The sequence below is a fragment of the Mixophyes fleayi genome, chromosome 9 (genome assembly GCF_038048845.1).
Source record: "Mixophyes fleayi isolate aMixFle1 chromosome 9, aMixFle1.hap1, whole genome shotgun sequence".
Taxonomy (NCBI): Eukaryota; Metazoa; Chordata; class Amphibia; order Anura; family Limnodynastidae; genus Mixophyes; species Mixophyes fleayi.
In genome coordinates, this window is record NC_134410.1 from 17,683,124 (window position 1) to 17,711,010 (window position 27,887).

General features: G+C 37.2%; 1 protein-coding gene and 1 long non-coding RNA gene across 2 annotated transcripts; one reads left to right on the forward strand and one right to left on the reverse strand.

The window, feature by feature from the left end:
- Nucleotides 1-3,108: 3,108 nt before the first annotated feature.
- On the reverse strand, nt 3,109-8,960 carry LOC142102103 (uncharacterized). The gene is made up of 2 exons (XR_012679204.1): nt 8,687-8,960; nt 3,109-5,170 (listed from the first exon to the last, which is right to left on the reverse strand). It is a non-coding gene; the product is annotated as an uncharacterized LOC142102103 (long non-coding RNA).
- Nucleotides 8,961-14,286: 5,326 nt separating this feature from the next.
- LOC142101457 (nicotinamide N-methyltransferase-like) lies at nt 14,287-27,782 on the forward strand. Its single transcript, XM_075185913.1, has 3 exons — nt 14,287-14,473; nt 19,056-19,263; nt 27,359-27,782. The coding sequence occupies exons 1-3, from the start codon at nt 14,323-14,325 to the stop codon at nt 27,780-27,782; spliced, it is 783 nt and encodes a 260-aa protein (XP_075042014.1). The 5' UTR covers nt 14,287-14,322.
- The last annotated feature ends 105 nt before the right edge of the window (nt 27,783-27,887 follow it).

A 27,887-nucleotide genomic window follows, 5' to 3' on the forward strand; every position in this document is an offset into this window, starting at 1 on the left:
GAGGTTTTCATTAATCACTATCACTACCACTCCCTGAATGTGCAGGTTGTCTGTGATACTAACATTGTCTGTGTGTGTGTGTGTGTGTGTGGTGTGGTGTGTTTATGTGTGTACCACTCCATTATATGTGTGTGTGTGTGCGCGTGTGTGTGTGCGCATGTTCGTGTGTGTGAGGGGGCCACTATATATTGTGTGTGTGCCAGTATGTTGTGTGTGTGTTTGAGGGGTCCAGTATATTGTGTGTGACGAGGGCACAATATAGTGTGTGGGGGGGACGCAGTTTATTGTCCGTGTGAGTAGGCTAGTATTTTAATGTGTGTGTGTGTGTGAGGGGGCCAGTATATTAATATAATGTGTGAGGGAAGGGGGTTCTTAATATAATGTGGGAGGTAGACTATTAATTTTATGGTGGAGTGCAGGTTGGGGGCTAATTATGGGTGCTATTTTATTCTGGGTGGTGGGGCAATTTTATAGTGGGGCCTATGAAGTTAAGGTGGGGTGATTTGACCTTTAATTTAATGCTGGGGTGGTTTGAAAGCTATTAATTAAAAATTAGGTCTCTTTATTAAATGTGATTATCAATTATTTAATGCCTGGGATGGTTGTGGGAAATGGTTATATTTATTAAACATAAATGCTCTTTGATTTATTGCTGGGGCTGTTTGGTGGGAGGGAAATTGGTTTGTTTATTAAATGGGAATACTGTTTAATGTTCGGGGGAAATATATGTTTATTTATTAAATGTGCATGCTATAAATTCAATAGTTGGAGAGAAAGAGATCTATTTACCAAATGTGAATACTATTATTTTAATTTTGGACTGGAGGGAGGCTTTATTATAAAACTTGGGTGTTGATTTAACAGCGAGGCTGGTTGGAGTTTTCTAAATTTCTTATACCCATTTTTTTCCAAATAGGGCCTCCACCATTCCAGAATCTAGACAAGCAGCAACTGATCTAAAGACACCAGCAGCCACATCTAGTGAAAATGACAAGAACATCTAGGAGAGAGCAGGACAGTCTGACAACTGTCCTGAATCTGATAGAGGAGTCCCGAATTTGGGTGACTGTCTTGCTTAGTCAGGATTTGGTCTCACTTGAAGGACAGTTGGGAGGTATGTCCCGCTTCACACTGTATTGCCAACATGCCCTGACAGCCATGGGTATGCTGCTGCTTTTAGTACTTCAAGCACCAGCATGCCCATCATCTACCTAGCTTTCTCCTGTTTTATATCCTTTATCTGCTCTCCTTTTCCAATTGTTCCTCTAGATCTGCTCCTGTTCTCTCATCTACAGCTTACTTTCAAAAACGTGCTAATGCCAAAACTATGTGAAATATTTATTAAGGTATTCAAAGTATTTGCAAAGTACGAATAGCTACTCTGCACTGCAAATCGGCACTTCTACCCACAAATTAATTTGAAACAATTTAGAATAATTGGAGCAGTAACTAAGTAATCAAATTTAAATTATGATTAAATTAATTAAGGCGAGGTAAACATCTCTGAAACTAAAGCCTGCTTAGTTTCCTTTATAAGAAAACTCTAACCAAAGTTCAAGTTTAGTTAGAGGATAGAACTGTATATATTATTGCAATAAAGGCTAAAATTAAAGTGAGCGATACAGGGACTTGTATGGACCTTTATAAGTAATTCATGAATAATCAATTAAAGGTGTTACAAAATGTACGTTATATTATGACGTTAATCTGTATACAATAAAATACTAACTTCAGACAGTAGATGGCATCATCTGCAACTTTTGGCTTACATAAAGGAATCTGGTGCTATCTTATTAATATAAAGTAACTTAGTAGCACAGTTTTAACGGCAGGAAAAGGACATGGATCTATGCTTTCCTTTGGTTCTGTTCACAGCTACCATTTGAGTTTAGTTGATCACTGAGAGGAAATAAGATCACATATATCTGGGCAGCACAGTGGCATAGTGGTAAACACTTCTGCCTCACAGCACTGGGGTCATGAGTTTAATTCCCAAACATGGATTTAGCTGCGGAATTAGTGGTGCTATATAAATAAATCGATGATGATGATATCTGTGTGAGAATAATGAATTTTTATTTTTTTTTATTATTTTTTTCTACAACAATAAAAATGAGGGTACAAAAAAGAAAAAGGGATTAATTATACATTGCATTTGAGGTTAACATTAGAGATGTTCACTGACCCCCGTGTTTTGGTTTTGGATCTGGATTAACTTTGTGTTTTGCTTTTGCTTTTGGCAATAATCAAAATTTGTAAAATGTCTAATTTGTATGTTCCAGCTAGTAGACATTGTTATTGAACCAAGGTACCCTATAGCTTCCCTAAGGGATTCCTCAGAAAGATACAAGTTGTTGGTATTTTCCATTATATGGGGAGCCAAAGGAAGGGGAGAAAAAGCAAAAGAAGGGGGAAGGGGGAGGAAGGGTCTCAGAGGGAAAAAAAAAGAGAGAGAAAGGGGCAAGCTGGGTCCACACAATGGGGGTAAAAAGAGAGGGGGTAAAAAGAGAGAAAAGAAAAAGAGGAGAAGAGGTAAGAATCAGGCAGAAGAGTGGTGAGACCTGCACTGCCCCCATTCAGCATCAAGTAAAAAGGTGCAAACCTTGAGTAATTTAGTTACTTGGTCTCGAAGGAATAATGAATTCTTGTATCTATGCCTGTATCTAAAATGCAAATTCACTACTATATACACAAACAGATTATGCTTCAATTGTCAAGCCTTTTCAGGGACACAAAAGCAGTAGAAACGTTCACATCCATAAGGCCCTTTCCTATACACTTCCTTCACACCACTCCAAGCTTTTATCTTTTTACTGTCAATAAGGGGAGGGCATTTGGAGTACTTACATAGTTATATGGGGACAAACATCATACTATTGCATATAACAGTACACCTGTCATTGAGTAGCCCCTAGATCCTACCTTATATTAGTGCTTTTTCTGCTGCTATAATTGTTTTGAAATCTTCTCATTCACCACTCACTGTTGTAATTTCACATGTGGTAGCTGCCTTAAGTGTCAGAGATGACCTAAACGGGTCCTTTCTCCTGAACTCCAGCTGCTATACCTTGTGGGTATCGATCGATAGAGAGACAGACAAAGTTCAGATGTTGGGCTGAAAATGTATCTGGTTCTGACCAGCCCTAAGTCAGAGTAGCTTTATTTATGCATAGTTTCACAGACAAAAGAAGATAAGGAATACAAGGTTTCTGAAGGCATCCTGTTCAGGTCAGCAGTTTGTGGACAGGATGTACAGCAGATGTCTTATCTCAGTCACGTAGGCCTCAAATGGGGGTCGTGGGCTCCCTGTACTGAAACTGCTGGATGTGCACATTCTTGAGAAGAGACATATTGAAGAAAAGATAAGAATGTGAGGCAAAGTTCATTAGGGAATAGTAATTATACAAAATGCATTACTTTAAGAAGTTCATAAAATGTATATCTCTCACATAAACCCCTCTTTTTATCATTTTTATAATTGCCCTGCCTATCCTTTTGGTGTGCATGAAGCACTCCTGCACCCGACCTACTTCATTCAATTCAATGGAACCTCTGATAGGCCCTTAGAGGATGGTAAAGATACATTCAATCAGGTCTATGGTTCATGTACACCTAATTCTTAAAAATAATAAAAAAAGAAAATGGGAAAGACTGAGGGGGGGAGAGTACAAAAGAGCCTTAAAGCTCAGAGAGGGCAAGATAAACATCTGATACCGGTTTGGGCTTTACATGTCTTTTAAGAGACTTTTTATTCAGAATGAGATCATTTTTGCACCTTTTCAAACAGCATTGGAAAAAACATAAGCTTAGTTTAAAAATGACATATAGCAACAACAATAAAGCGAATATCTTAGCTATCCATATTAAAATGCCTGAAATCCATGCGAAAATACCTTTGCCCCAATTACTAGGATTTAACCATGAGAAGGCTGATGTCCACCAGCCATCATTAACCGTATCGGGGTCAAAATTCTCTTTCCTGAATTTCTCCTTCATTTCCTTGGCTTCTGTCATGTACCTGTCTATTATTTCTTCTGGATTATCAGTGTCATTTGTTACAAAGTTACAACAATGTGTTCCGTATTCTGTTTCTAGGGTCAAACAGTACCCCCCTGACTGAGCAGTGATGTAGTCTAATACAAGTTGATGTTGTATTAACTGGGTTTTCATCGCCTGCAGTTCTTTTCCAACATACCTAAAGGATTTGTCATAAATTTCCGTTATGTTATCTAAAAGTCCTGCAACCTTTAATATCATATTATAGTTTGCCATGTACCCCCATGTCCCTATTGAAATGATGTTACCAAATCCAATACCCACATTGTGCCCTTTGGACTTTGCTATGAGAGGGATATGTTCAGTATCTATTGTCTTAATTTCCCTTTTTTCAAGCCTATGGTCCTTTTTATTCCTGAATACTCCTCTGAGGTCATCATGGGTCATGACATAGAATTCAGGAACCAATCTGGCCAAGTAGCATACCCCTATTGAATTTGGGGGAGCCACCTGTAGGCATTGCGTCCACATACATAATAAACATCATCTGGTAAAAGGTAGGGGATATCATAAAACAGGCAATATGTAGATACCTGTTGTCCTAAGTGACATGAAGTGTCATTTTCTGCTCTGTCATTGTCAAAGGCAGGCAGTGTGCCGTTCCAGGTGAGATTATATCTGTCATAGTGACATTTTATACACTCCTGACTCTTTAAAAAAAAAAAGTACCTTTTCCGGATTCCATCTTCACTGTTTGGTTGCATTCAGAATTACAGTGTGATAAATAAGGTTGGGTGAAATTCACTATAACTTGACAGCGTGATTTAGGGACAGACCCTAAAGGGAAACTCTTATTTTGGTAACTAATGCGTATTTGGCCATATGGGGTCCATATTGACTCATTTATAGCCCTATTGGATTCTATTCCCTTATTGAAACAATATTTTAAAGGACCTTACTCCCCTTCATGGTTTTTCCTGGGTCACCGTAGCCTTTTTGCAGTGGCTGGCGTGGATCCAAGGATCCTTTCCTTCAAGTTTCACAGAAGTGGGTGTAGTCAACAGAACTTGATATGGCCCCTCAAATCGTGGTTCCAGAGACCTCCTCACGTGTCTTTTTACGAAGACGTAATCTCCTGGCACCAGGGCATGTGTTCCAGTGCAATCCTCTGGATCTGGGATTGAAGAGAAAACTCGAGAATGTATGTTAGTGAGGGACTTCTGTAGTTCTTTCACATAACTAGTCAGTTCACCTTGGTGTTTCACTAGAGATTGTGGAAAATAACACCCTGTCTTTGGCGGCCCCCCAAACAGTATTTCATAGGGGCTTAGCCTGTGTTTCTTATTAGGTGTTGTCCTGACTGAGTATAGGGCGAGGGGAAGGCATTGCAGCCAGTGTCACCCTGGGAGGTACTGTTACTGTGTGACCAGGGTTGTGTGTGTTACAGATGGCGCAGGCCTTTACCAGATTACTGGCAGCTGTGCTGAAGCCTGGCGCGATCCAGTGTCTGAATACAGTTAATTATTGCGTCTTTTGAGACATGGGAAGGCCCATGCACTAGAGCAGCCAGTGTAGGAAAAAGGACTCTAGGGAGACAGTGTCTGTCTGTTGTGGCCCATATGCCCTCTATGTGTTCCGCCCCCCTCTTTTTCCACTCCTCTCTTTCAGATACTGCTGCTTGCTTTTGTAGGATTTTTAGCATTTCCAGATCTATAGGGAGGGTGGGGGGTGTTGTGGACACTAAATAGTGTTGTACTAGCGGTGAGTCTGCTGCAGCTCTTGCAGCCTGGTCTGCTAGTCTGTTTCCTCTTACTTCCATAGTCTGCTCTCTGGTGTGTGCTTTTACCTTTATGACTGCCACTTCCTTGGGCAGTTCTAATGCAGCAAACAACCTCAAAATGATTTCTGCATTTTTAATGGGTTTACCATTAGAGGCCATAAAGTGTCTGTTCTTCCAAATACTTTGATAGTCATGTGCAACCCCAAAGGCATATCTGGAGTCAGTGTAAATGTTAGCTGTTCTCCCTTCTGCATACTGACATGCACTTATAAGTGCTTCTAATTCAGCTTGCTGTGCAGATTGACTTGGTGGGAGGGGTTGCTGGAGTACAATATCTGTTTCTGTTGTAACTGCATAACCTGTTTTGGGAGAGCCCTCCTCATAGTACCTGGACCCATCTACAAACAGGAGTAAATCAGGGTTGCTAAGAGATGTCTCTTTAACATCCCCGGGAGGTTTAGTTTCCAGATCCATTAAGGCTAGACAGTCATGATCACAGAAAAAAGTTTTTAGTTGTGTTTCCTGTTTTGTCACAGTCTCAACACTCTCTGTATTGTCTGTGTCTTCAGCGTCTATACTGTTACTCCCCTCTTTTATATCCATGCAACTTGGGAACAATGTTGCTAGATTTAAAACTGTGCATCTTTTTAGTGTAACGTTTGAGGGTGTCAGTAGTGCTACTTCATATTTAGTTAATCTAGCCGCTGAGATGTGTTTTGTTCTGGCTTGATTCAGTATTTCCATGACTGAGTGTGGTACCTGAATGGTGAGAGGGTGATCCAGCACTATGTCTGCAACTTTTTGTAGCAATAAAGCGGCTGCTGCTACTGCTTTTATACATGTTGGGGCTCCCACTGTGACGGGGTCTAATTTTTGTGAGTAGTACCCCAATGGTCTTTGTCTACTCCCATGTTCTTGTGTTAGTACGCCATGAGCGTGCCCTTCTTGTTCATGGCAGAACAAGTTAAACGGTAGTTCATAGTTAGGGAGCCCAAGGGCTGGGGCGCTTGTGATTAAATCTTTGATCAGCTCAAAAGCTGCTTTTTGTTCAGCTGTTGACCAAAACATATTGCAACTTCTATTCATTGGAAGTTGGATCAATGCAATCTGGATTGCCTAAATGGTCTTTTTTTGCTGGAGATCTGTGAAGAAAAAAACTTTTGCATAAAGATTAACATTTATTCACTAGGAATTACAGTAACTGTTATTAATTCACGTTGAACAGCTGCTAATACGACACTTGCTTAAAAGTTTCTCTTTGTAGCTTTAACTGTGACGCTATGCGTTCCATGCAAGGAAAAACTGATTTCCTCAAAGAGGCAGTCCCCAATATCACAAACAGGGAATGTCAAAGTGACGAGACCTGGTCGAGTGTTCAAAGCCACTCCTTTCTCATCATCTCTTTGTAAACCAAATATTCACACATATTTCCAGATTCTGTGATTTCCATGTTTAAAGTACAAATATATATTCACAATTCTCGCTCACAGACGACATTTTATCTCGTAACAATTCTTTATGGGCATAACAAACCCTCCTGATTTCTGAGAACATTTATCAGCGCCATTTTACACAGATAAAAACAGCTTGTAATATATCTCCATGTAAAGCTCACTCCCACAATTCTCAACTTCATTAAAGAGAAAGCTATTTTTCTCAAAAAAAAATAAAAAAAATTACTTTGTTCAAATATAGAAACGGCTTGTTGGACCCCAGCCAACTTTGTTCTGAAACCAGTAATAGTGATAATGTACATTATTTACAGTCTTGTGACGGACCAAAGACTTTAAAACTTCTTTTGCATCTCTTCAAAAACATTACATTTACAACTGTACAGCTTTTTCAACCTTGAAACATGTCTCTTGTAAAACGGTCAAGACAGACAAACACGGATCTCTCTCACACACAGTAAGAAGGAGATAAAACTCACATACAGAGAAAGAAAAATTAACTGCTATCTTCCAGCCTACTGCTGTGGAACTACAAGTCCCAGCATTAGATTAAATACACATTAGCTTCAACATGCTAATATCAATCAGCACTCAGGACATATTTTTCCTATTGAAAAATAGAAACATACTTGGAAGAACCATTTTATCAATGTTACATACATTGTCAGATAACAAAAAAACACAGAGTGCTTCTTATCTCAACACACTGAAATCTTTTACACAGGATAAGGGAGGGGCACATCTCACTCTTCAGCTGCGCAGCATTTAAACATACATTTTTAGTACACAACCTACTTGATTCATTGTTTTAGTCATTATATCATTTAGCTTGTGATACATTTTCTATTTAATCATTGTCACTTAAATTTGTTAACTGTAACATATCACAGCAATCATTGTCATTCTCTAATTCTTCTGACATTTTACACCATGCAACACATCTGTCAAAATAACCTTTTTCTTTCAGTGTTTTCTCATTGTCTTTAATTAGTTTTTTAAAAAATGGAACCTTTAATATACCGGTTTTCAGACACCCCTGCAGCTTTGAACAGTTTTCTCATCCCTTTTTTGAAATCCTTGCCTTTATGCTTTCGCATATACTTTATGGGGTCTAGATCCCCGTACTTTTCGGATTTCTTTCCTGTCTTGGACCCTTTATTTCCCATAATGGGATTACCTTATGGTCCAATATATTTTGAATGAGAAAACTTTTATTTGTTCCTGTCTTGCTTTACAACAAGTTTGCAGCTGGTCTGCCTTTCTGAATGTTCCTGACTACTTTCATTAAAATCCATCAAAAAACACAATCACGTATACAATCAAGATTATTTGCAGAGTCAACTATGTGTGATCTGACTGAGTTCTGTGGTGTTATTCATGTGTATGTATCAGGTGTATGGCATAGAGAAGACAATATATCAATACATGTAACAATACAAGACAGATTACACACAAGTACCTTGATACTCTTAATAGTATCTGTTGCCAGAGTTCAGGGATCTCCGTCAATCAGACTGCAGTACCCTCGAGCTGGGATAATTCCCCCTCCACAGAGACAGCTCTAAGAGCAAAAATAAAGCTTTTTGCTCACCAGCGCTGGATTAACGTCTGTCTGTCTGGAAAGGGAGAACCCCGTTGTCGGGAGGTCTGATGTATTGGAGATCCCGGCGACGAGTCCCCACTGAAACTGTCAGAGATGACCTAAACGGGTCCTTTCTCCTGAACTCCAGCTGCTATACCTTGTGGGTATCGATCGATAGAGAGACAGACAAAGTTCAGATGTTGGGCTGAAAATGTATCTGGTTCTGACCAGCCCTAAGTCAGAGTAGCTTTATTTATGCATAGTTTCACAGACAAAAGAAGATAAGGAATACAAGGTTTCTGAAGGCATCCTGTTCAGGTCAGCAGTTTGTGGACAGGATGTACAGCAGATGTCTTATCTCAGTCACGTAGGCCTCAAATGGGGGTCGTGGGCTCCCTGTACTGAAACTGCTGGATGTGCACATTCTTGAGAAGAGACATATTGAAGAAAAGATAAGAATGTGAGGCAAAGTTCATTAGGGAATAGTAATTATACAAAATGCATTACTTTAAGAAGTTCATAAAATGTATATCTCTCACATTAAGCTAAAAACAAAGCACATGTCACATGCCGGACAGACCAAATATTAAATAAAACATTACTGTCTACTGAAAACACATCTCACCAGCAGACCAGTGTTAAGCCCTTTTCCCCTTATCTTTATATAGAAATACATGATTGCATGCAAACCAGAACCTTCTACGCTTTCAAAGATTTGCAAGACACATCTGTACACAATTGTGATCTCATTTTCTATGTTTATGCTTCCTGTCTTTAGAAATTACAATGATACACTAGCTGCAGGATATATAGTCTGTTCATAGTAGAAAATAATTGGAAGTGGCCATTTACCTTCTGTCTGCTCAGCCCACTTTGCTTAGTTAGTGGTCCTTGTAATACCACATGCACTTCCTCTGAAAAAATACCTATACTAAGTCTCAGGATGCATGAGATGTAGTACATGATTATGGGCAACAATAAAACCCTAGTTTGGGAGTCCACTTTAGTCCCAATGACCTTTTAGTGTACCTATGGTGCTATTGTTATATGTTGTTTGCATGGGGTCACATGTAAGCAGAGGAGAAATGATTAATCGCTGAACCAAAATTTTACTGCTCAACAGTTTGTCAGGCATATAATGGACCTGATTCATTAAGGTAAGTAAAACAAAAAATGAGTAACTTTTCACCTTGATAAAACCATGTTGGAATGCTAGGGGTGCAAATTAGTTTATTATTTTGCACTTAAGGAAAATACTGGCTGATTTTCATGTAGGACACAAGTACTTTATAGATTTATTTTTACACTGAAAATTAAAGTTGATCTAGGACATGCCCTTCCCAACTATAAATCTGTCCCGGCATTTTAAATTTACCTCCCTGGAGGGGGAGGTAAATTTAAAATGCAGCAATGCAGCATGGTTTTGCCAAGGTGCAAAGTTACTCATTTTTTTTACATTACTTTCCTTAATTAATTGGGCCCAATGTGTGCAAGGTTGAGACACAGAAAACAGCATGACCACAACATTTTGTTAGTTTTTATATTTAAATTATTCAAATTAAGAAGTGTTGTGATATTAAATGTCTCATGCACACCCACTTGCACTAATGAGCAATTAATAAAAATCAATGATTTGGTGGCGAATTCTAGGGTCACAAATAATTTATGGTATCTTAATATTTGTTTGTCTTTCTGTTCTCATGCATTTGCTTGCCATGTTTATCAAATGCCCTCTTATGTGCTTTATGTGTAATAAAATAAATGCAGATTCTGTAACACGTAATTTTATGCAAAGAAAGAAAGTTGAAGCTGTGTAGTTTGATTTAAAGAATATTGAAATGGAAATGAACACATTTCTGGCTGATGAGTTTTAATAATGATTGAGCTTAGCTATTAATAGGCTCAAAATACAGGAATGTGGAAGTAGGGCTTAATAACCAGCTCTTCTTGTGTGTAAGGAATTTCTGCAAGTAACTTTGAAAGTATTCTAAAAAAAAACCAAAACAAACATGGAGAAAGGAAGTATGATTATACTATTGATACCTGTTTCCATAATAAAAGATGCCTTTGCTTAGCGGATTGTGCCTTATTATATTAATGATCGTATGTGCAACAGACAGAGAACGCGTCTTAATATTCAAGATGGTTAAGTTATGGACTCCTGAAATATGTGACTTGTAATGTAATGTGTAATCATATGAATTACTGTTTTTTCCAGCAAAATCATATTGTGTACAATATATAATTTTTTTTTGTTTGTCACTATTACATGTTATAAGTACCAGTGTTTTCCTTTCTGAAAATTAGAGTGTTTAGTAATTAACATAGTGAATAGTTTGAATACTTTCCAGGTGCATACCTGATTTCTAAATATGCATAACTCCGGTCATTGTCACTTTATAAAAGACTCCAGATCTCGATTTCCTGTGCAGTATACTCCAGTGGCAAGAAGATAATGATGATTTCTTATAGATTCATGTATATAGTTATCAATGCCAAGTACAGTTACCACTGACACACGACACTGAACAAGAGAGACTTTGTATCTGCAATAGCAAGCAGCCAAAAAATATTTATTTGTCAATAGATTTCTGGGTATCGTTTAGATTGTGATATGATTTATGGACACATGACATGGGGCAACAGGGTGTAAAACATGACAACATATAATTATATTTTAGCTATATATATGCTTGATCTGCATAAGAAACAGTTTGAAATAATTTGAATCTTCATCTGTAGATAAATTTAGAATTTCAGTACTATCCAAAATCTGTGGACTTGTATATCTTTTATTGATCCCATATGACCAATTAACAAATTAAGGTAATGATGGTGGCAGAATGATATAAACATCTCTATTTCACTAGGCTCCTGTGAGAGTGCACATAAGCAAACAGGACAACCATTCTAGGGGACAAATGTATTAACTTCTGATTTTTTTCACTATTCAACGAGTTTGCAGTGAAAATTTCAAGCGTCAATGGCTTTAAAGGCATTGTTTTGCCTTAAAAGCCATTGCCGCTTTAAATTTTCACTGCAAACTCGCCAAATAGTGGCAGGTGAAAAAAATCGGTTAATAGATTTACCCCTAGATCTATGTCATTGACTGGGTCCTTTGATACCTGAGTTATTACTTTGCCCTGCACCCTAGTTTACCTTATGGTTATTTTTTCAGGTGACAAAATTCTTGTGGTACAAACAAAAGTGGCATAGTGGTTGTTTGTCATTGACGTACATTAAGTTTGCAATAGAACCTAGTGTGGAAAGATGTATTGAATTGAATTGAAGTGATGAATGTGATGAATCCGTATCTGAAACGAGTAGAAACTAGTAGAAACTTAAAAGTTATCAAGTCATTTCACTCATCTGTAGATGCTATAAGATAAAGTCTATTCGTAATATAGAAACATAAAAGTGGATCATATTATAATATATTCTACTTTGAAGTATGACAAATCATTCACATGTGTTTTCATGACATTAAGCAAGTAAATAAGTAAATATAATAAGTAAATATAATAAGTAATGATGAGATAATAAAAAATATTCATGCTTGTCAAATTTAACAAGTGGAATCCCGACGAGTTTAATCATGACTCCTGGACAATTTGATATAAGAACAAGATATCCAAAGTGTGAGGGTAGCATTGTCTCTGATTAGATGGATTCTGACTTCCACAAGTTCTATTGTGTACATCGTCATCATTTATTTATATAGCGCCAACATATTCCGTAGCACTTTACAATTGGGGACAAACATAGTAAACTAATAAACAAACTGGGTAAAACAGACAAAGAGGTGAGAAGGCCCTGCTCACAAGCTTACAATCTATACATAACTTTGCATCAAAAACATTTCTTAATACATATTTTTCTAATAAACCATTTATTGGAATTACATATGACAACCTTCACAATGCATTTATCTTGGGTATGTATCTAAGATAGATATATTTAATTTGTAGGCATGGTTTGTTAAAAGGAAATAATCACCTTCTTGGACTTGGACTGTCTGTAGGCAATTGTGAAAAACATTCACCTAACACTTGTGTCACATTAAGAATTTTAGAGTGTCACCTACTTGCAGTGCAGGTAGCCATATTGTTGGCTGCACCAATAGTCATGAGGATATATCTATTTGATTTACTTGTTTACTTAATTTGTGCTTCATGTCTCAGCAATGCCACTAGTGCCTAAATTGATAAGAAGATTATTAGTTCTGTTCACAAAATGGATGCCTCCTTAGTGTATAAGTGGTGGGAATACCTATATATCTGTAATTGAAGATAAGAGTAACAATTCTTATAAGCTACCCAAAATTTGGTGTGACTGTATCCAAAACTGCTGCTTTCCCAATGGCAAATGTTATTCCTCCAGACCGCAGTGTAGGGCTACACTTGGCCGTTTCCATTAATACATAAAATAGATGACAAATGATTGTTTGGAACATTATCTGTTGTTTGCGCTCCACTATGTATTCCAGTGACTTCATGCCAGGTGTTTTGAAGCTCCGTTCTTTGTCAATGGCTCACCATACAATCAATACACAGATCATTTCATCATCTAGTCATCTGATTGGTTGGCAAATGCATCCAAGCTCAGAACAGCAGAACTCTGATATTTGAAACTGACTTTTGTTAATGCTTGTCCAGTGAGAGCTTAACCGTATATATACTTGCGGGAGGGGGGGGCATTTGGAAAAAAAACAGTCACTGCCCAACCTTTGGTAAAGCCTGGAAGTTGGGTACTACCTACAGATGGTAACTTTTGTTCTATTAAGCTGCCTTTCCTAGCCAAAGCACAGTATAATGTTGCTATATAAAAACTAAAAATGAAAAGTTGCTGCACTTCAGAGAAAAACTTTCACACGACGTTACTATCAACTTTTCACACCAGTCACTTCAAATCTAATGACGTTGGGTACATTACATGCTGCTGGGGGCTGACTCTATGCAGAGTACTGTATGCCCCCTGCCCACTGATGAGAAAGACTCTTCAAAATATATCCACATTAAACCCAAATAGAAAAGTCCTCAGAGGTGATTGATTACATCCTTTATATTTACTTTAAAGAGTTGATATTATTTGTGTATATATTTGTACTAGAACTTTTATAAAACATCACAAGATTATGATAATGAATCACGATGTGATTATATTGATGTTCCTGCTGCATGTCACTGTATAAATAGATGACTCTGTTTTTTATATATGTTTGAACTAGAAATTTTAAAGTAAAATATAATTAATATATTAACATTTCATTAAATGTAAAATGAAAAAAATGTATATTATGGTAATTGATTCTAACTAATAAGATTAATTTACTGTCACCCGCATTCCCATGACCCACTCATGACAGGGATAAATAATCATGTGATAATATTGATGCTCCTGCTACTGATGAGTAGCTGGATCCTAGTGAATATATACAGGATTCCTGGGCCAGTCAAGTAAACCAGAGACAAAGACAAGAGAGTATCAGCCTGTGTATAATACAATATTACAAGATGGATTGTAGCTCCCATAAGCTCTATCACGTACATGGCATTGATTCTAGAGCATTTCTGGATACATATTTTTCAGATAAACCAGATATGGTCTTTGGAGAAGATTCATTTAGATTTATCCTGGAGAATTTTCACTGTGCTTTCAATGAAGGTATTTACACTATACTTTATGTAGCCACTAAGAATATATATTTTTTATTTGCATTACTACTTTCAGTTGGTTATAAAAATATACGAAGTATTTTCAACACTTGTCTCACATGATTATTTTTGAAAGTGATGCAATGCTATGAGATTGTAATTGAAGACAGGCTGTGCACATATGGATTGACATGAACTGCTAAGAAAGGCAGAGTGACCTACACTTACATGTGAGAATATTACGGCTTTACGTAGCCTGTGTAATTAGACCGCCACCAGGGGCGAACGGAGGATTGTCAGGGGGGGGGGGGGGGGGGGGCACCTGACCAGCACTGGATCAAACCATCTTTCTAACAACAGCTTGTTTCTTCTTGCACATGTTGCCCGGCCCGGTTCAAGAAATATTGCCTCACTCGTGCAGAAATTGAGCTATATCAAACACAATAATTGTTATTATTATACGACGTTGGGGCATCCGATTTATACATAAAAAAAATAAATAAAGAGTATCCTGCGCTACTGACTGTGTTCACATACCTCTAACATCAAATAGCACATAGCAATAAATCAATCCTGATACAGTAAATGGTGAACAAAATAATATGAACAATAAATAGTAATAAAAAAAAGACTTATATTCAAATGGTGAGTAGATTCATGTGTCACAATATAGTGGTCATTCCTTCCTTATGGACTTGAAGTGGTATATGGCATGTGAGAACACTTACAAGAAGAAAATTTGAATCAGGCATGGTATCAGAATGTCTTTGTTCTTGTCTTCCATCAGGGATAATACCTCAGTATGGATATGGAAAAAGAAATTAACGGATCTAGCATGATACCGTTAAAAACGAAAAAATACTTTTATTGCACGTAGTAGCTGACACGGCAGCTTTTTCATCAAACAAACATGAATTTATGAAAACAATAAAAATTTTAAAAACTGGAACATAGATGTATTGAATGGATCCCTGCCAGATAGAGGTCGGAATGAGTGTGTTGTTCTAAGTTCCCAGGATATCTGTCCAATCTTTACTCTTCTGGTCCTTCAGATGGTAACTTTGGGGTCCAGTCTGTTCCAGAAAAAGCAGCCCTTACAATCCAATTGTCAATACGCCAATTTCGGACCTCAAAACGAGGCAAAACATCATTTCCGGAAAATTTTATTTGCAAAACTCTAGTGAGTTTTGGATCGATATCATCTGTGTTTATAGCCCCCCCCCTCATTTTCTCAAGTGCCAGAGTTTACACAGACTAGTGGCTACTGGTTGTCGTTAATGCATATATAATAGGACTAGTATGTAGACTCAGATATTCTGAGCTAAGTAGAATATTTAGTGGAGGAAAAGTGTGATTTTGTTGTCATACTATTAGCAGCAGAATCCAAAAAAAAACCCCAAATAGAACTATTTCTTTCAAAATGTAAGTTTTTCTAGTGAAAATAATATTGGGTGAGGCAGTACCATCTAAAATAATTTTGAAAAAAACTGGGTATTTGCGTGTAAGGTTCAGCAGCAGCTGCACACCTCAAAAAAATGGTATATGTTCTATTTTTTTCTATTTTTCAATACTTGTCAATTTTGAAAGGGTTATTCAGTGAAATCTATGTTTAAATAAAAGTGTTTGCGTGTGAGAGTCAGCACAGCAGCAAACCCCATAAAGCTATATATTCTAATCTTTTTCAACACTTGGCAATTTTGAAAGGGTCATTCAGTCACATCTATATTTAAAAAAGGGTGTTTGTGTGTGAGGATCAGCAGCTGCTATATGAACCCCCAAAACACTGCCATTCTGATCTTTTCTTTTTTTCAATACTTGTCATTTAGTAAAAGGTCTTTAAGTGACATTCATATTAAAATATCGGTGTTTGCATGTGAGAGTCAGCAGCAGCTATTCACACCAGAATTTTTTTTTGTAAGGTTCATTCTGTGAAATATATATTTAAAAAAGGGTGTTTTCATTTGAGGGTCAACATAGCTGCACACCCCATAAAAACACTAATATTTTCTAATCTTTTCTATTTTTCAATACTTGTCAATTTTGAAAGGGTCATTCAGTGAAAACTATATTTCAAAAAGGGTATTTGCGTGTGAGGGTCAACACAGCTGCACACCCCCAAAAACACTATCTATTCTAATCTTTTATATATATATATATATATACACAGATTATTCAAAAGAACTGGTGCCATATACTAGAATAATGGTATCTAACACCAGACTGGGTGCTGTAGGAGATGGACACAATTAATAGCCACCAGGCTACTACTGTCTATGATGACCATTAACCCTAGAGGTGACAATGATATTGATATTCTCCCCATTCCTCATACAATTGGGGGATGGATAGGCGTAGGCAACTGTTGTGGAAATATACCAAGATCTTGCAGGTGGTGGTGCTTTCACACCACTTTTCATCTATCTGATTGGTTATATTAGAAGGAGTGATGGTAAAATCATTGCTTGTCCAAACACTATTTCTTGATTGCAGCTTTAAAGTATTCTTTTTATTGGGGGGGGGGGGGGGGGGACTTTTTCCCAGTTGGTCTATGTTCGCTTATGAAAATACTAAGTGGTTCAATTATAATACACTTTGGATTACATATTAGATAAAGGCTAGGACACTTGCTTTAAATGACTATTGTGACAGGATGGACCGGCTATGCCACCCTGTCTGTTGCTGCTGGGAACCGGCTGGGCTTACTTTGCCACCGTCCCCTTTCGTTATTCCGAATATGCCCCCCCTGTCACAGTAGGAGGAGCCTGCTGCAAATACTGGACTCCTTTATGGCATCCAGAACCACATTACTTCTGGGTAACTATTGCTGCTAGTGTACTCCTGTGCTAGTACACTTGGGCTGGTACCCCTGACCGCTTACTATGGATCAGGGTGCTGTAGATGGATCCCCCTTGGCCTATCACACTGGGCAGAGCTGCTGGGTAGCGGGCAGAGTGGTGGTACTAGGAGCTGGTACCAAACTTCAGAACAGCTGAAGGACGGATTAGATTTAGGGTCTAATCTGTAGATCAAAGGTTTACAGCAATATTGAACAAGTTGTCAAGCAGGGTCTTGAAGCAGAGAGTGATGTTTATTTCACTAAAGTGTCCTGACAAGGACAGTTCCACTGATTAAAGGTATCAGTGGTCAGGTCAGATGAAACATTAGATTGATATATTTCAGTGTACAAGGGCTCTCTTTTTATACAGTTTTAGACACAGCCTGACAGGCTATTTTTAGAATCAGGATGCAATTTGTTCAACCAAACATGGATTTACATGCAATGCAAAGCTAGCAATATTTACGCTTATCTGTGATATCCTAAAACCGTGCTGTGATTTCCTGCTTCTTATTTTGGAGATCTGACAGCAAGTCTAATAACCCCTTCCTTTCCCTTAAAGGGTATAGGACACTCACATCAAAAGGTCTAATTAACATGAGATTAGCATGGGTGCTTTCTTCCAACAGTTGCTGAATACACATTTCCTCCAACATAATGAATTCCCCAAGAAAAGTTGCAAAATCCCACACAAGGAATTTCCTTACACCAAGATGCACAAAAGACTTCCTGAACAAAAGCTTATTGTATCAGATATATACATCAGAAATAGTGCATTTCCTCTAGCAAGGTTAAAACAAATGAGTTTCTCCCCTGGTCTCAGAAATAAAGATTTCCCTTACCAAAATATACACAAATATCAAAAAATAAGTGCATTTGCAACTATATAAATAAGCTCCCTGCGCTATTTCCTTTAAATAAAATTATACCATAAGTTACTTAGTGATCCATTCACAACTATGTATAGGAAAAAAATCCTTACATGCTTTTGTGTCCAAAAAGGTTTTCTGGGGCGTTTGTTACTCTCATACAATAAATTTACATTTCAAATATTTTTTTTAAACATCATTGAGATCATCATGATATTTTATTTGACATGTTTTATGAGGGTTTATATTGTGACTAGTGGGCGAAGTGTAAATTTAAAAGTGGAGGTATGGAAAATGTAAGCAGATTATATGTGATAGCTTTATAATCAAAGCAGTAGAAGAAGTGGTGACATGGCATACTACTGTATACCGGCCCAATTCAACCACTGATTATGACTCATTATGCTTAATTCTGGGGATTCTACAATTAACGGTCATATCTTTTGGCAGAAAAGATGGTGCCAGGTACTGGAAGGGATGTTCAAATAAGCATTTAAATTACTCATCAGCTCAGCACAGACTTACCTGGGGCCCGTCGCTGCCTGTGACAGATCACATGGTCGCAGGGGGAATGATTCCTCCACCCCTGCGATCGGATCCTGGTGCCTGGCTGTCATGGTGACAGCCAGGCTGAAGACAGAATAGTGGAGACCAGCGGCAGGCCCCCAGGTAAGTATGAAAGTATGTGTTGCTCATGGGGGGGCTCATGAGGGGGGCTCATGAGGGGGGGGGGCGGGTGGTACGGGGGGCCCGTACTGGGCCCGATTATTTCTGAAAGCGGCCCTGGCTGTGAGGCAGTTGCTTACTGGTAATATCATAAAATGCAATGTAAAGTAGATGTTATATAATAGATTACATTTTGTAATCGCTGGACTCTTTCCCTGCAGGTAAAATAAAGGGAGACCATTTGATTGACATCAGTATTGGATCCTTAATTCTTCATCTCTATTCAACCTGTGGATTTTTCAACCAGATCAGTTTTCTGAAGTTGAACGAGAAATGCATTATGGAACTCAACAAATGGTTGTGCACACGTACAGGAGCCTTTTGTTGGGATCACACATCACCATATATTAAAGAGTTGAAAGGAAACTGGTTAAGTACCTGTACAAAAATCTCTGTGTTTTGGGTTGACCCAATGTTAGCATACGCTTACCATTCTCCAAATGCTTTACAAATCAAAAATAGAACAATGAGCGCTCATGGAACCTAATTTTCATTTGGCTGCAAGCATACGCAGTGGTTTACCCTACATGCCAGGGCCTGCTGGAACTTCTTGTTCAATAACCCTAACCAATAATTAAAAAAAACACATCTAATGCATGAATATTTAATTTGAAACAAACACTTGCCCAAATTTCTTAGCTTACACGTAATCAATGACCTAAATGCACATGGGATCTCCTCTTCCATCCTAAATAATCCAATAAGAAAAAAGAAAAACCTTAACAAGAAACATGAACTTGCTCCAAGTGGAGCCAAGACACGAGTAAATGAAAAGCGATTTTGTAGTAGATGCTTGTTGTCCAGGTGTGGAGCAACAAATTATATCCCCTGGGAGTGTTGGGACATTAACAGAGCAGTCTAAACGCTAATATTTTCTAATCTTTTCTATTTTTCAATACTTGTCAATTTTGAAAGGGTCATTCAGTGAAAACTATATTTAAAAAAGGGTATTTGCGTGTGAGGGTCAACACAGCTGCACACCCCTAAAAACACTATCTATTCTAATCTTTTATATATAGATACAGATTATCCAAAAGAACTGGAGCCATATTCTAGAATAATGGCATTTAACACCAGGTATTTGAGATGACCTGCAGACTTAGTCAAGAGTACACCATGAATAGTTTAGCAATCAGCAGTAGAGATCACCCAGATTTGGAAGAGATAAGGGACCAGTGCCACTACTGGCATGCACAGGAGGTTAAGTAATGGATGCTGCACTGGGTCTTTCACATTGGGAGAAGCTGACTGGTTGCAGAGCCGGATTTACCATTAGGCAACCTAGGCAACTGCCTAGGGCCCAGCGGTCCCCAGAGGGCCCTCCCAGGGCTGGAGGTGAGACCACCCTTTAAAAAAAGGCCGCTACTTATGGGCCAGTGTTATGTGCTTGCCCCCCGGGCTAAAGTCTTCCAGCCAGCCCCTGAATATGTATATGTTATGCTAAAAAACTATAGTGCTATGGATTATTTCAGGGAGGGGGCCCCAAACCAGAATCTTGCCTAGGGCCCCATGTGGTCTAAATCCGGCTCTGACTGGTTGTCATCACATTATGTGGCGGATATGTGGTGAAGTTATGTGGTTACTTAAAAAGGTAAAGCAGTACTACTTCCAACGAAGGCACACTAAAGACGTTAATATTTAGTCCAATACTGGGAAATTATTCCATATCATTGAGGGGATTTTTGAAGATGGATAATATATAAACATAACTCATAAAACCAAAATTTTTATTGATATGCATTAAAAATGAATTTAATAATTAAAAAGAGAAATATTAAAATGTTGGAGTCTGGGACAGGTAAATGAGATGGGAGTACACATGAGAATGTAGTGGTGGTAGAATCACCTATATTTATGTATCTCCCTATCCACGATAATCACAGTGAGAATCCCTAATTAACCATCAAACATGATCACAAACTGCACAGGTCACCTGAATGAATAAATCTTTATATTGTGTTAGTAACACAGATATCTAATTATGTATATAATTAATACAGATGAAGTTCCTGAATGTAAGTTCTGTTTCTATGTCCTTAAATGATGGAAAATATCTGTTCAATATTGTAAAGATCAACAGAGTATTCGTGATACCAGTTTATTTCTGAAATCAGCTTATTTGTTATAATTATTATTTTTTATTTGTAAGAAATTATACGAAGATCGTGTGGATGGTAAGTATGTTAGCTTATAATGATGTTTCTCATAATGAGCAGAGAGAAATGTATGCATGACCGCGCATACACATGTCCAGGGACACAATCGTGATCAAGGTAAATGTATCAGTTTTACAGATCCTCAATGAACAGTAGAAAAAAGTATATATCTATATCTGTATATTTACTGGGTTATTATTCACTGACCAGCTATGGCAAAACGGATGCTTAGGAAAAATATATATATCTCAAATTACTTTGTGTATATTCACATTATTTCATTGAGGGGCTATGATTAAAGAGTATTGAGCATATACATTTAGCATTCACCCCAGAGAACTGCTTGGTTAGTATTATTATTGAGAACAAAATAAAGTTGTGTTCTAACATTTCAAATAGCTACATTTATAACAATCTAGGATTCTGCTCACATAAGGGCTGTGTCGATGTGCATAGCTCAAGTCTGATTACTAAGAGCATTAACATACAAAGAAAAGGTATTTTTCAACTTCTGTTGTTATATTGTATCAATTAATTGTATCTATGGCAAGCTAGGGTTAATGCCATGTAAATTGCTAATCTTCTTTTCACATCATTTCATAGTTGAAGTATATTAAATATATGCATGTGACATTCACCCTACAGATAAATAGCAGTTTCAATATTGTTGTTAAAAACAGAATGAGGTTTGTATCTAATATTAGTACCATAACAAATGACTGTATTTGTGATAATCTAATCTGAGGTTCAGCTCCTGTAAAAGGGCTGTGCTGGTGAACTGCAGCTCTGGTCTAATTACTGGAAACATTCAGGAATACAAGGACTGAGTTTATCCGTTTCTATTGTTATATTAAGTTAATTACTTATATCTGTGATAATCTAGGATTAATGCCCTGCAGAAAAAGCTAATCCTTTTAAACAGAATTCATTATTGATCAGAAAGGGCTGTAATAGCCAACTACACTTTGAACTCCCTGAACACACATACACCTGCCATACATTTCACTATTCACTTCTACTAGGAGGCAACCCATATGTAATTTGGGTTGGGTATTTAAACTAATATCCACCAATGAGCTCGATATAATTTGATTGACACATTTTTCAACCTATCAATTAAGATTTTTTAATGCGTTTACTATAAGGTCACAGGAACAAATATATAAAAGACTGTTTTTTGATAATTAATTATTCAAAATTTTTTGGGAAAGAGTCCAAACTTATAAACATCTAGATACAGAGAATATATAAAATATACATAATATGTAAGGTACATTTAGAATATGTATATTGTTGATTATCTATAGATATCTACATAATGCTATCACGGGATTGTCATCTGTACCTAGAAGTTATTGTTTAAATCACTATAAAATACATCTAATGACATATCAGGATAAATTCAGCATATTAATTTTGATTTAATCCGCTGTGAAGATCATTTATTTATATTTTATAAAAGGAAATTTGGAGATTGCTATTATTGGTCCTTCAAGATAATACACATTATTTTCTAAATGTACCTTACATATTATATATATTTTATATATTCTCTGTATCTAGATGTTTATAAGTTTGGACTCTTTCCCAAAAAATTTTGAATAATTAATTATCAAAAAACAGTCTTTTATATATTTGTTCCTGTGACCTTATAGTAAACGCATTAAAAAATCTTAATTGATAGGTTGAAAAATGTGTCAATCAAATTATATCGAGCTCATTGGTGGATATTAGTTTAAATACCCAACCCAAATCACATATGGGTTGCCTCCTATTAGAAGCTGATAGTGAAATGTATGTCAGGTGTATGTCTAGTTTTTAGAAGGAGTCTGTGTGTTCAGGGAGTTCAAAGTGTAGTTGGTTATTACAGCCCTTTCTGATCAATAATATGCATTCTGTTTAAAAGGATTAGTTTTTTTCTACAGGGCATTAATCCTAGATTATCACAGATATAAATAATTAACTTAATATAACAATAGAAGCTGATAAACTCAGTCTTTGTATTCGTGAATGTTTCCAGTAATTAGACCAGAGCTGCAGTTCACCAGCACAGCCCTTTTACAGGAGCTGAACCTCAGATTAGATTATCCCAAATAGTCATTTGTTATGGTATTAATATATTGGATACAAACCTCATTCTGTTTTTAACAACAATATTGAAACTTCTATTTACCTGTTGGGCGAATGTCACATGCATATACTTAATATACTTCAACTATGAAATGATGTGAAAAGAAGATTAGCAATTTACATGGCATTAACCCTAGCTTGCCACAGATACAATTAATTGATACAATATAACAGAAGTTGAAAAATACCTTTTCTTTGTATGTTAATGCTCTTAGTAATTAGACTTGTGCTATGCACATTAACACAGCCCTCTCATGTGAGCAGAATACTAGATTGTTATAAATGTAGCTATTTGAAACATTAGAACACAACTTTATTTTGTTCTCAATAATAATACTCAAGCTGCTATTTATAAAACCAAGCAGTTCTCTTGGGTGAATGCTAAATGTATATGCTCAATACTCTTTAATCATAGCCCCACAATGAAATAATGTGAATATACACAAAGTAATTTGAGATATATATATTTTTCCTAAGCACCTGTTTTGCCATAGCTAGGCAGTGAATAATAACCCTATATAACACAGTTTACAAAGGGGGACCAGCTAGCCGGAAAATTATATGCGGCCACTTTTCAAGTGAGAATAGAAGGAATATTTAGCATATGTGGGGTTGATAATTACTAAACCCAGATCACACCTGAAAATATACAGATATAGATATATACTTTTTTCTACTGTTCATTGAGAATCTGTGAAACTGATACATTTACCTTGATTGCGATCGTGTCCCTGGACATGTGTATGCGCGGTCATGCATACATTTCTCTCTGCTCATTATGAGAAGCAACATTATAAGCTAACATACTTACCATCCACACGATCTTTGTATAATTTTTTACAAATAAAAAATAATTATAACAAATAAGCTGATTTCAGAAATAAACCGGTATCACGAATACTCTGTTGATCTTTACAATATTGAACAGATATTTACCATCATTTAAGGACATAGAAACAGAACTTACATTCAGGAACTTCATCTGTATTAATTATATACATCATTAGATATCTGTGTTACTAACACAATATAAAGATTTATTCTTTCAGATGACCTGTGCAGTTTGTGATCATGTTTGATGGTTAATTAGGGATTCTCACCGTGATTATGGTGGATAGGGAGATACATAAATATAGGTGATTCTACCACCACTACACTCTCATATGTACTCCCATCTCATTTACCTGTCCCAAACTCCAACATTTTAATATTTCACTTTTTAATTATTAAATTCCTTTTTAATGCATATCAATAAAAATTTTGGTGTATGAGTTATGTTTATGTATTATCTATCTTTAAAAATCCCCTCAATGATATGGAATAATTTCCCAGTATTGGACTAAATATTTACGTCTTTAGTGTGCCTTCGTTGGAAGTAGTGCTGCTTTTCTTTTTTATTCTACTGTGGTATATTACTACTAGAAGTAGCAGCTAATAGCAACGACCTCAATTTTTGCACTACCCTTGTGTGTAAAATATTATAAGAGAAAAAGGAGAAAAAAAATTCTTGTGCGGGGGATATTCTCTAATGATTACCATTTGTAACTTACATATTTACAAATGGATTTGGGGATTTGTGCTTTAGAGTGAATGTCTAATGATTAAACCACACACTTGGAAAACAATACTTGAAAAGGAAGCTAAGCTTGGTTCTGTGTGGGCATTTTAATTATTTAACAAATATTCTTGTGCTGATTTTCTCCTGAATAATTGATCACTGATAGAACTGCAGCGTTTTTACCCCACTACTGCATCCGGCTGTTCTTTGGGACTTGGAGACCATTTGACCTGATACAGCATATTTTGGAAACCCATACAGATAAGCATTAAAGATTTTATATCTGGCGCGCACACACACACACACACACACACACACACACACACACACACACACACACACACACACACACACACTTGCACCACTTGAAATACTGATTTACTGCACAGTCTCTCTGGTTTATTCACTTTTTACCTCTCTTTGGTGATGAGGATTGGGTGTGTTTATAGACCACTTTGGTTTGATATGCACCTTTGAAAAATTTATTATCAAAATACTACACTATTGTGCGCCTTGTCCTTTTGCTTGTATTCTTAGTTTTTATTTTCTATAATACACTGATTAGTTCATGGAGAACTAGCAGCCGCCTGCACACGGGAAGGGTATACAAGGATTTTATATATTGGACTGTGATTATATTGGACTACCATTACTAATAATTAGTCAGGTGCATTTTTGTTTCTGAATTGTTACTATATATATATATATATATATATATATCTATATCAAAAGTGCGCCTTTGTCACCACTTGTTACAAGAGCACCGTGCAGACATCAGCAACACGGACCACGTCTTGTTGCATCGGTGCATTAGTTCACATTAATAACATACATAACCATAGATAGTATCATATGGGCAAGAGAAATTAGAGGAGCACCAAATAATTCCAATTAGGAAATAAAATCTCAAATCCTGAAATGGTCAGAGGAAGAGAGAAGTAATGTTCACAAATTCACCAATTATTGGGGTTGATATTTTCTGGAATAATTAATTGTCCATCTGATCTAATAGGGAATCTTTGTAAAAAACAGACCGGTATGAGTTCTTGCCATTCCCAGGTATTTAAACTGGGCCCATCACTCCTCAAATATCAGCATCCTCTCTCTTTTCAGACTTTGGCCACCAGTAGATTCCTTAGATGTAACTCAAAAGTTCAGATTTACTATGTCCAATATACTGTAATCATAATCGAAAATATAAGTAGCTTAACGTGTCTTGTTTTGATAGCTTTGGCTTTGGTGAAGCTAAAAATGATTGTTTTTGTATAAAATTTGTAGGCAACCTGATATACTTCACATGTGTGGCCCTCTAGCTTTGAAAAGGGCCACAATAATAAAATAAAGCAGAAGCCACAACATGCCCACATCAGTTACTTATGTCTCACAAAGCCACATTATGCCCCTTATACTTTGAAGGTGCCGCTCAGACCCCCTACTCAGCCTAAAGTTCTGCAACATGTTCTCAGATCCCCACTTTCCATAAATGCCTCCACATGCCAATCATAATCACACTTGCCACACAGTGCTCACTCTAACACAAAAAATTACACACATGCTGTTGATCCCACATGTGTTGTATGAAAGAGGACATGTGATGGAGAAAATAGCTGCTACAATCATATTCTGCTTTACAATTTGCCCTGAATGGGCATTGCACAGATTGCCCATCATTGCTCTATAAACTCCATCTGGAAGATGAAAAGGGCGTCTCATTGAAAGTATTGAATAAAGCCCCACGAACTTAGAAGACATTGGAAAATCAAGTTACTTTTGCGGGAACAAAAATGCAGTGTGCCCTCACAGAGAACAAAAAATGCCTCCCTAAATAGGACCTCCGCACCCATTAAAACTCATTTACATAATCCAGTCCCATAAAATGGAATATTGTATTTGCATGTGGTTGCATAATCCTAGATCCAAATTAAGTTTATTGGAGCTTATGCTGAGTTTGACAAAAGAAGGCAGCATATCATCATCATCATCATCCCCATTTATTTATGAAGCGCCACTAATTCTGCAGTGCTGTACAGAGAACTCACTCACATCAGTCCCTGCCCCATTGGGGCTTACAGTCTAAATTCCCTAACATACATACACAGACAGACACACAGACTAGGGTCAAATTGTTAGCAGTCAATTAACCTACCAGTATGTTTTTGGAGTGTGGGAGGAACTCGGAGCACCCGATAGAAACCCACGCAAACACGGTAAGAACATACAAACTCCTCACAGATAAGGCCATGGTTCGGAATTGAACTCATGACCCCAGTGCTGTAAGGCAGAAGTGCTAACCATTATGCCACAGTGCTGCCCATGTGCATATATGTTGCACTACAAGTCACATCAGCAGTGTATTTACACTTGCCTTACAGCTGGTGCAAAATATTCACCTCTTAGCAGGTGTAGATATGTGTTTCTGCAGGTCTGCATGAGCCGCATTTGTGTTATCACACCTTTGCTGCACTTGGCCAATGTTAGAAAACCCCTCCCCTCCATTTTCCCGCCTTTCCAGGCGTAAGCGTCAGAATCTGCATAGGCACCCATGTATGCAGAGCGATTTCACACAAGGCCGGCGCACTTCCCACTCTGCTTCATCTCCATTGTGTTTCATATTTTTCAGTGACCTCTATAAAGACAAAGATCTAAGGTTGAAGACAGCAATAAAACAAATTGTGAAGTGTGACATTGAAAAAGAAAATCTCACCGACCCGGTGGTGCTACCACAAGCTGACTGCGTTACCAGCTTATATCTGCTAGACGTGACCAGTAAAGATGAAAATGATTATATCAAACATCTGAGGAAAATGACAAAATTTCTAAAACCAGGAGGGCACCTGATATTGTGCGGGGTTCTAAATACAACTTATTTCATAACTGGACACGACAAGTTGGATGTGTTCAAATATGATGAGATGTTTGTAAGAAAGCTTCTCATTGGTGAAGGGTTTACAATTGACCACTGTAACGTTCACAAAAGAACGGCAGTGAGTGATCTTATTGATTACAATGCACTTATGTTTATCACAGCTCACAAAGAGAAGTAGCCTGGGAAGCAAATGAGAAAAAAAATATAACAGGTCTTCCTAACAGTTTGCAAATGTTAAACATTAATAAAATAATGTCAATATATAACTGTGTATTTTAATTGA

Bases quoted from the DNA above. Each gene is read 5' to 3' on its own strand.
- LOC142101457 (XM_075185913.1), top strand. From the start codon at position 14,323: ATGGATTGTAGCTCCCATAAGCTCTATCACGTACATGGCATTGATTCT. The intron at 14,474-19,055 runs GTATTTACACTA...CTTTCCCTGCAG, and splicing joins TCACTGTGCTTTCAATGAAG to GTAAAATAAAGGGAGACCAT. The intron at 19,264-27,358 runs GTTAAGTACCTG...CATATTTTTCAG, and splicing joins AAAGAGTTGAAAGGAAACTG to TGACCTCTATAAAGACAAAG.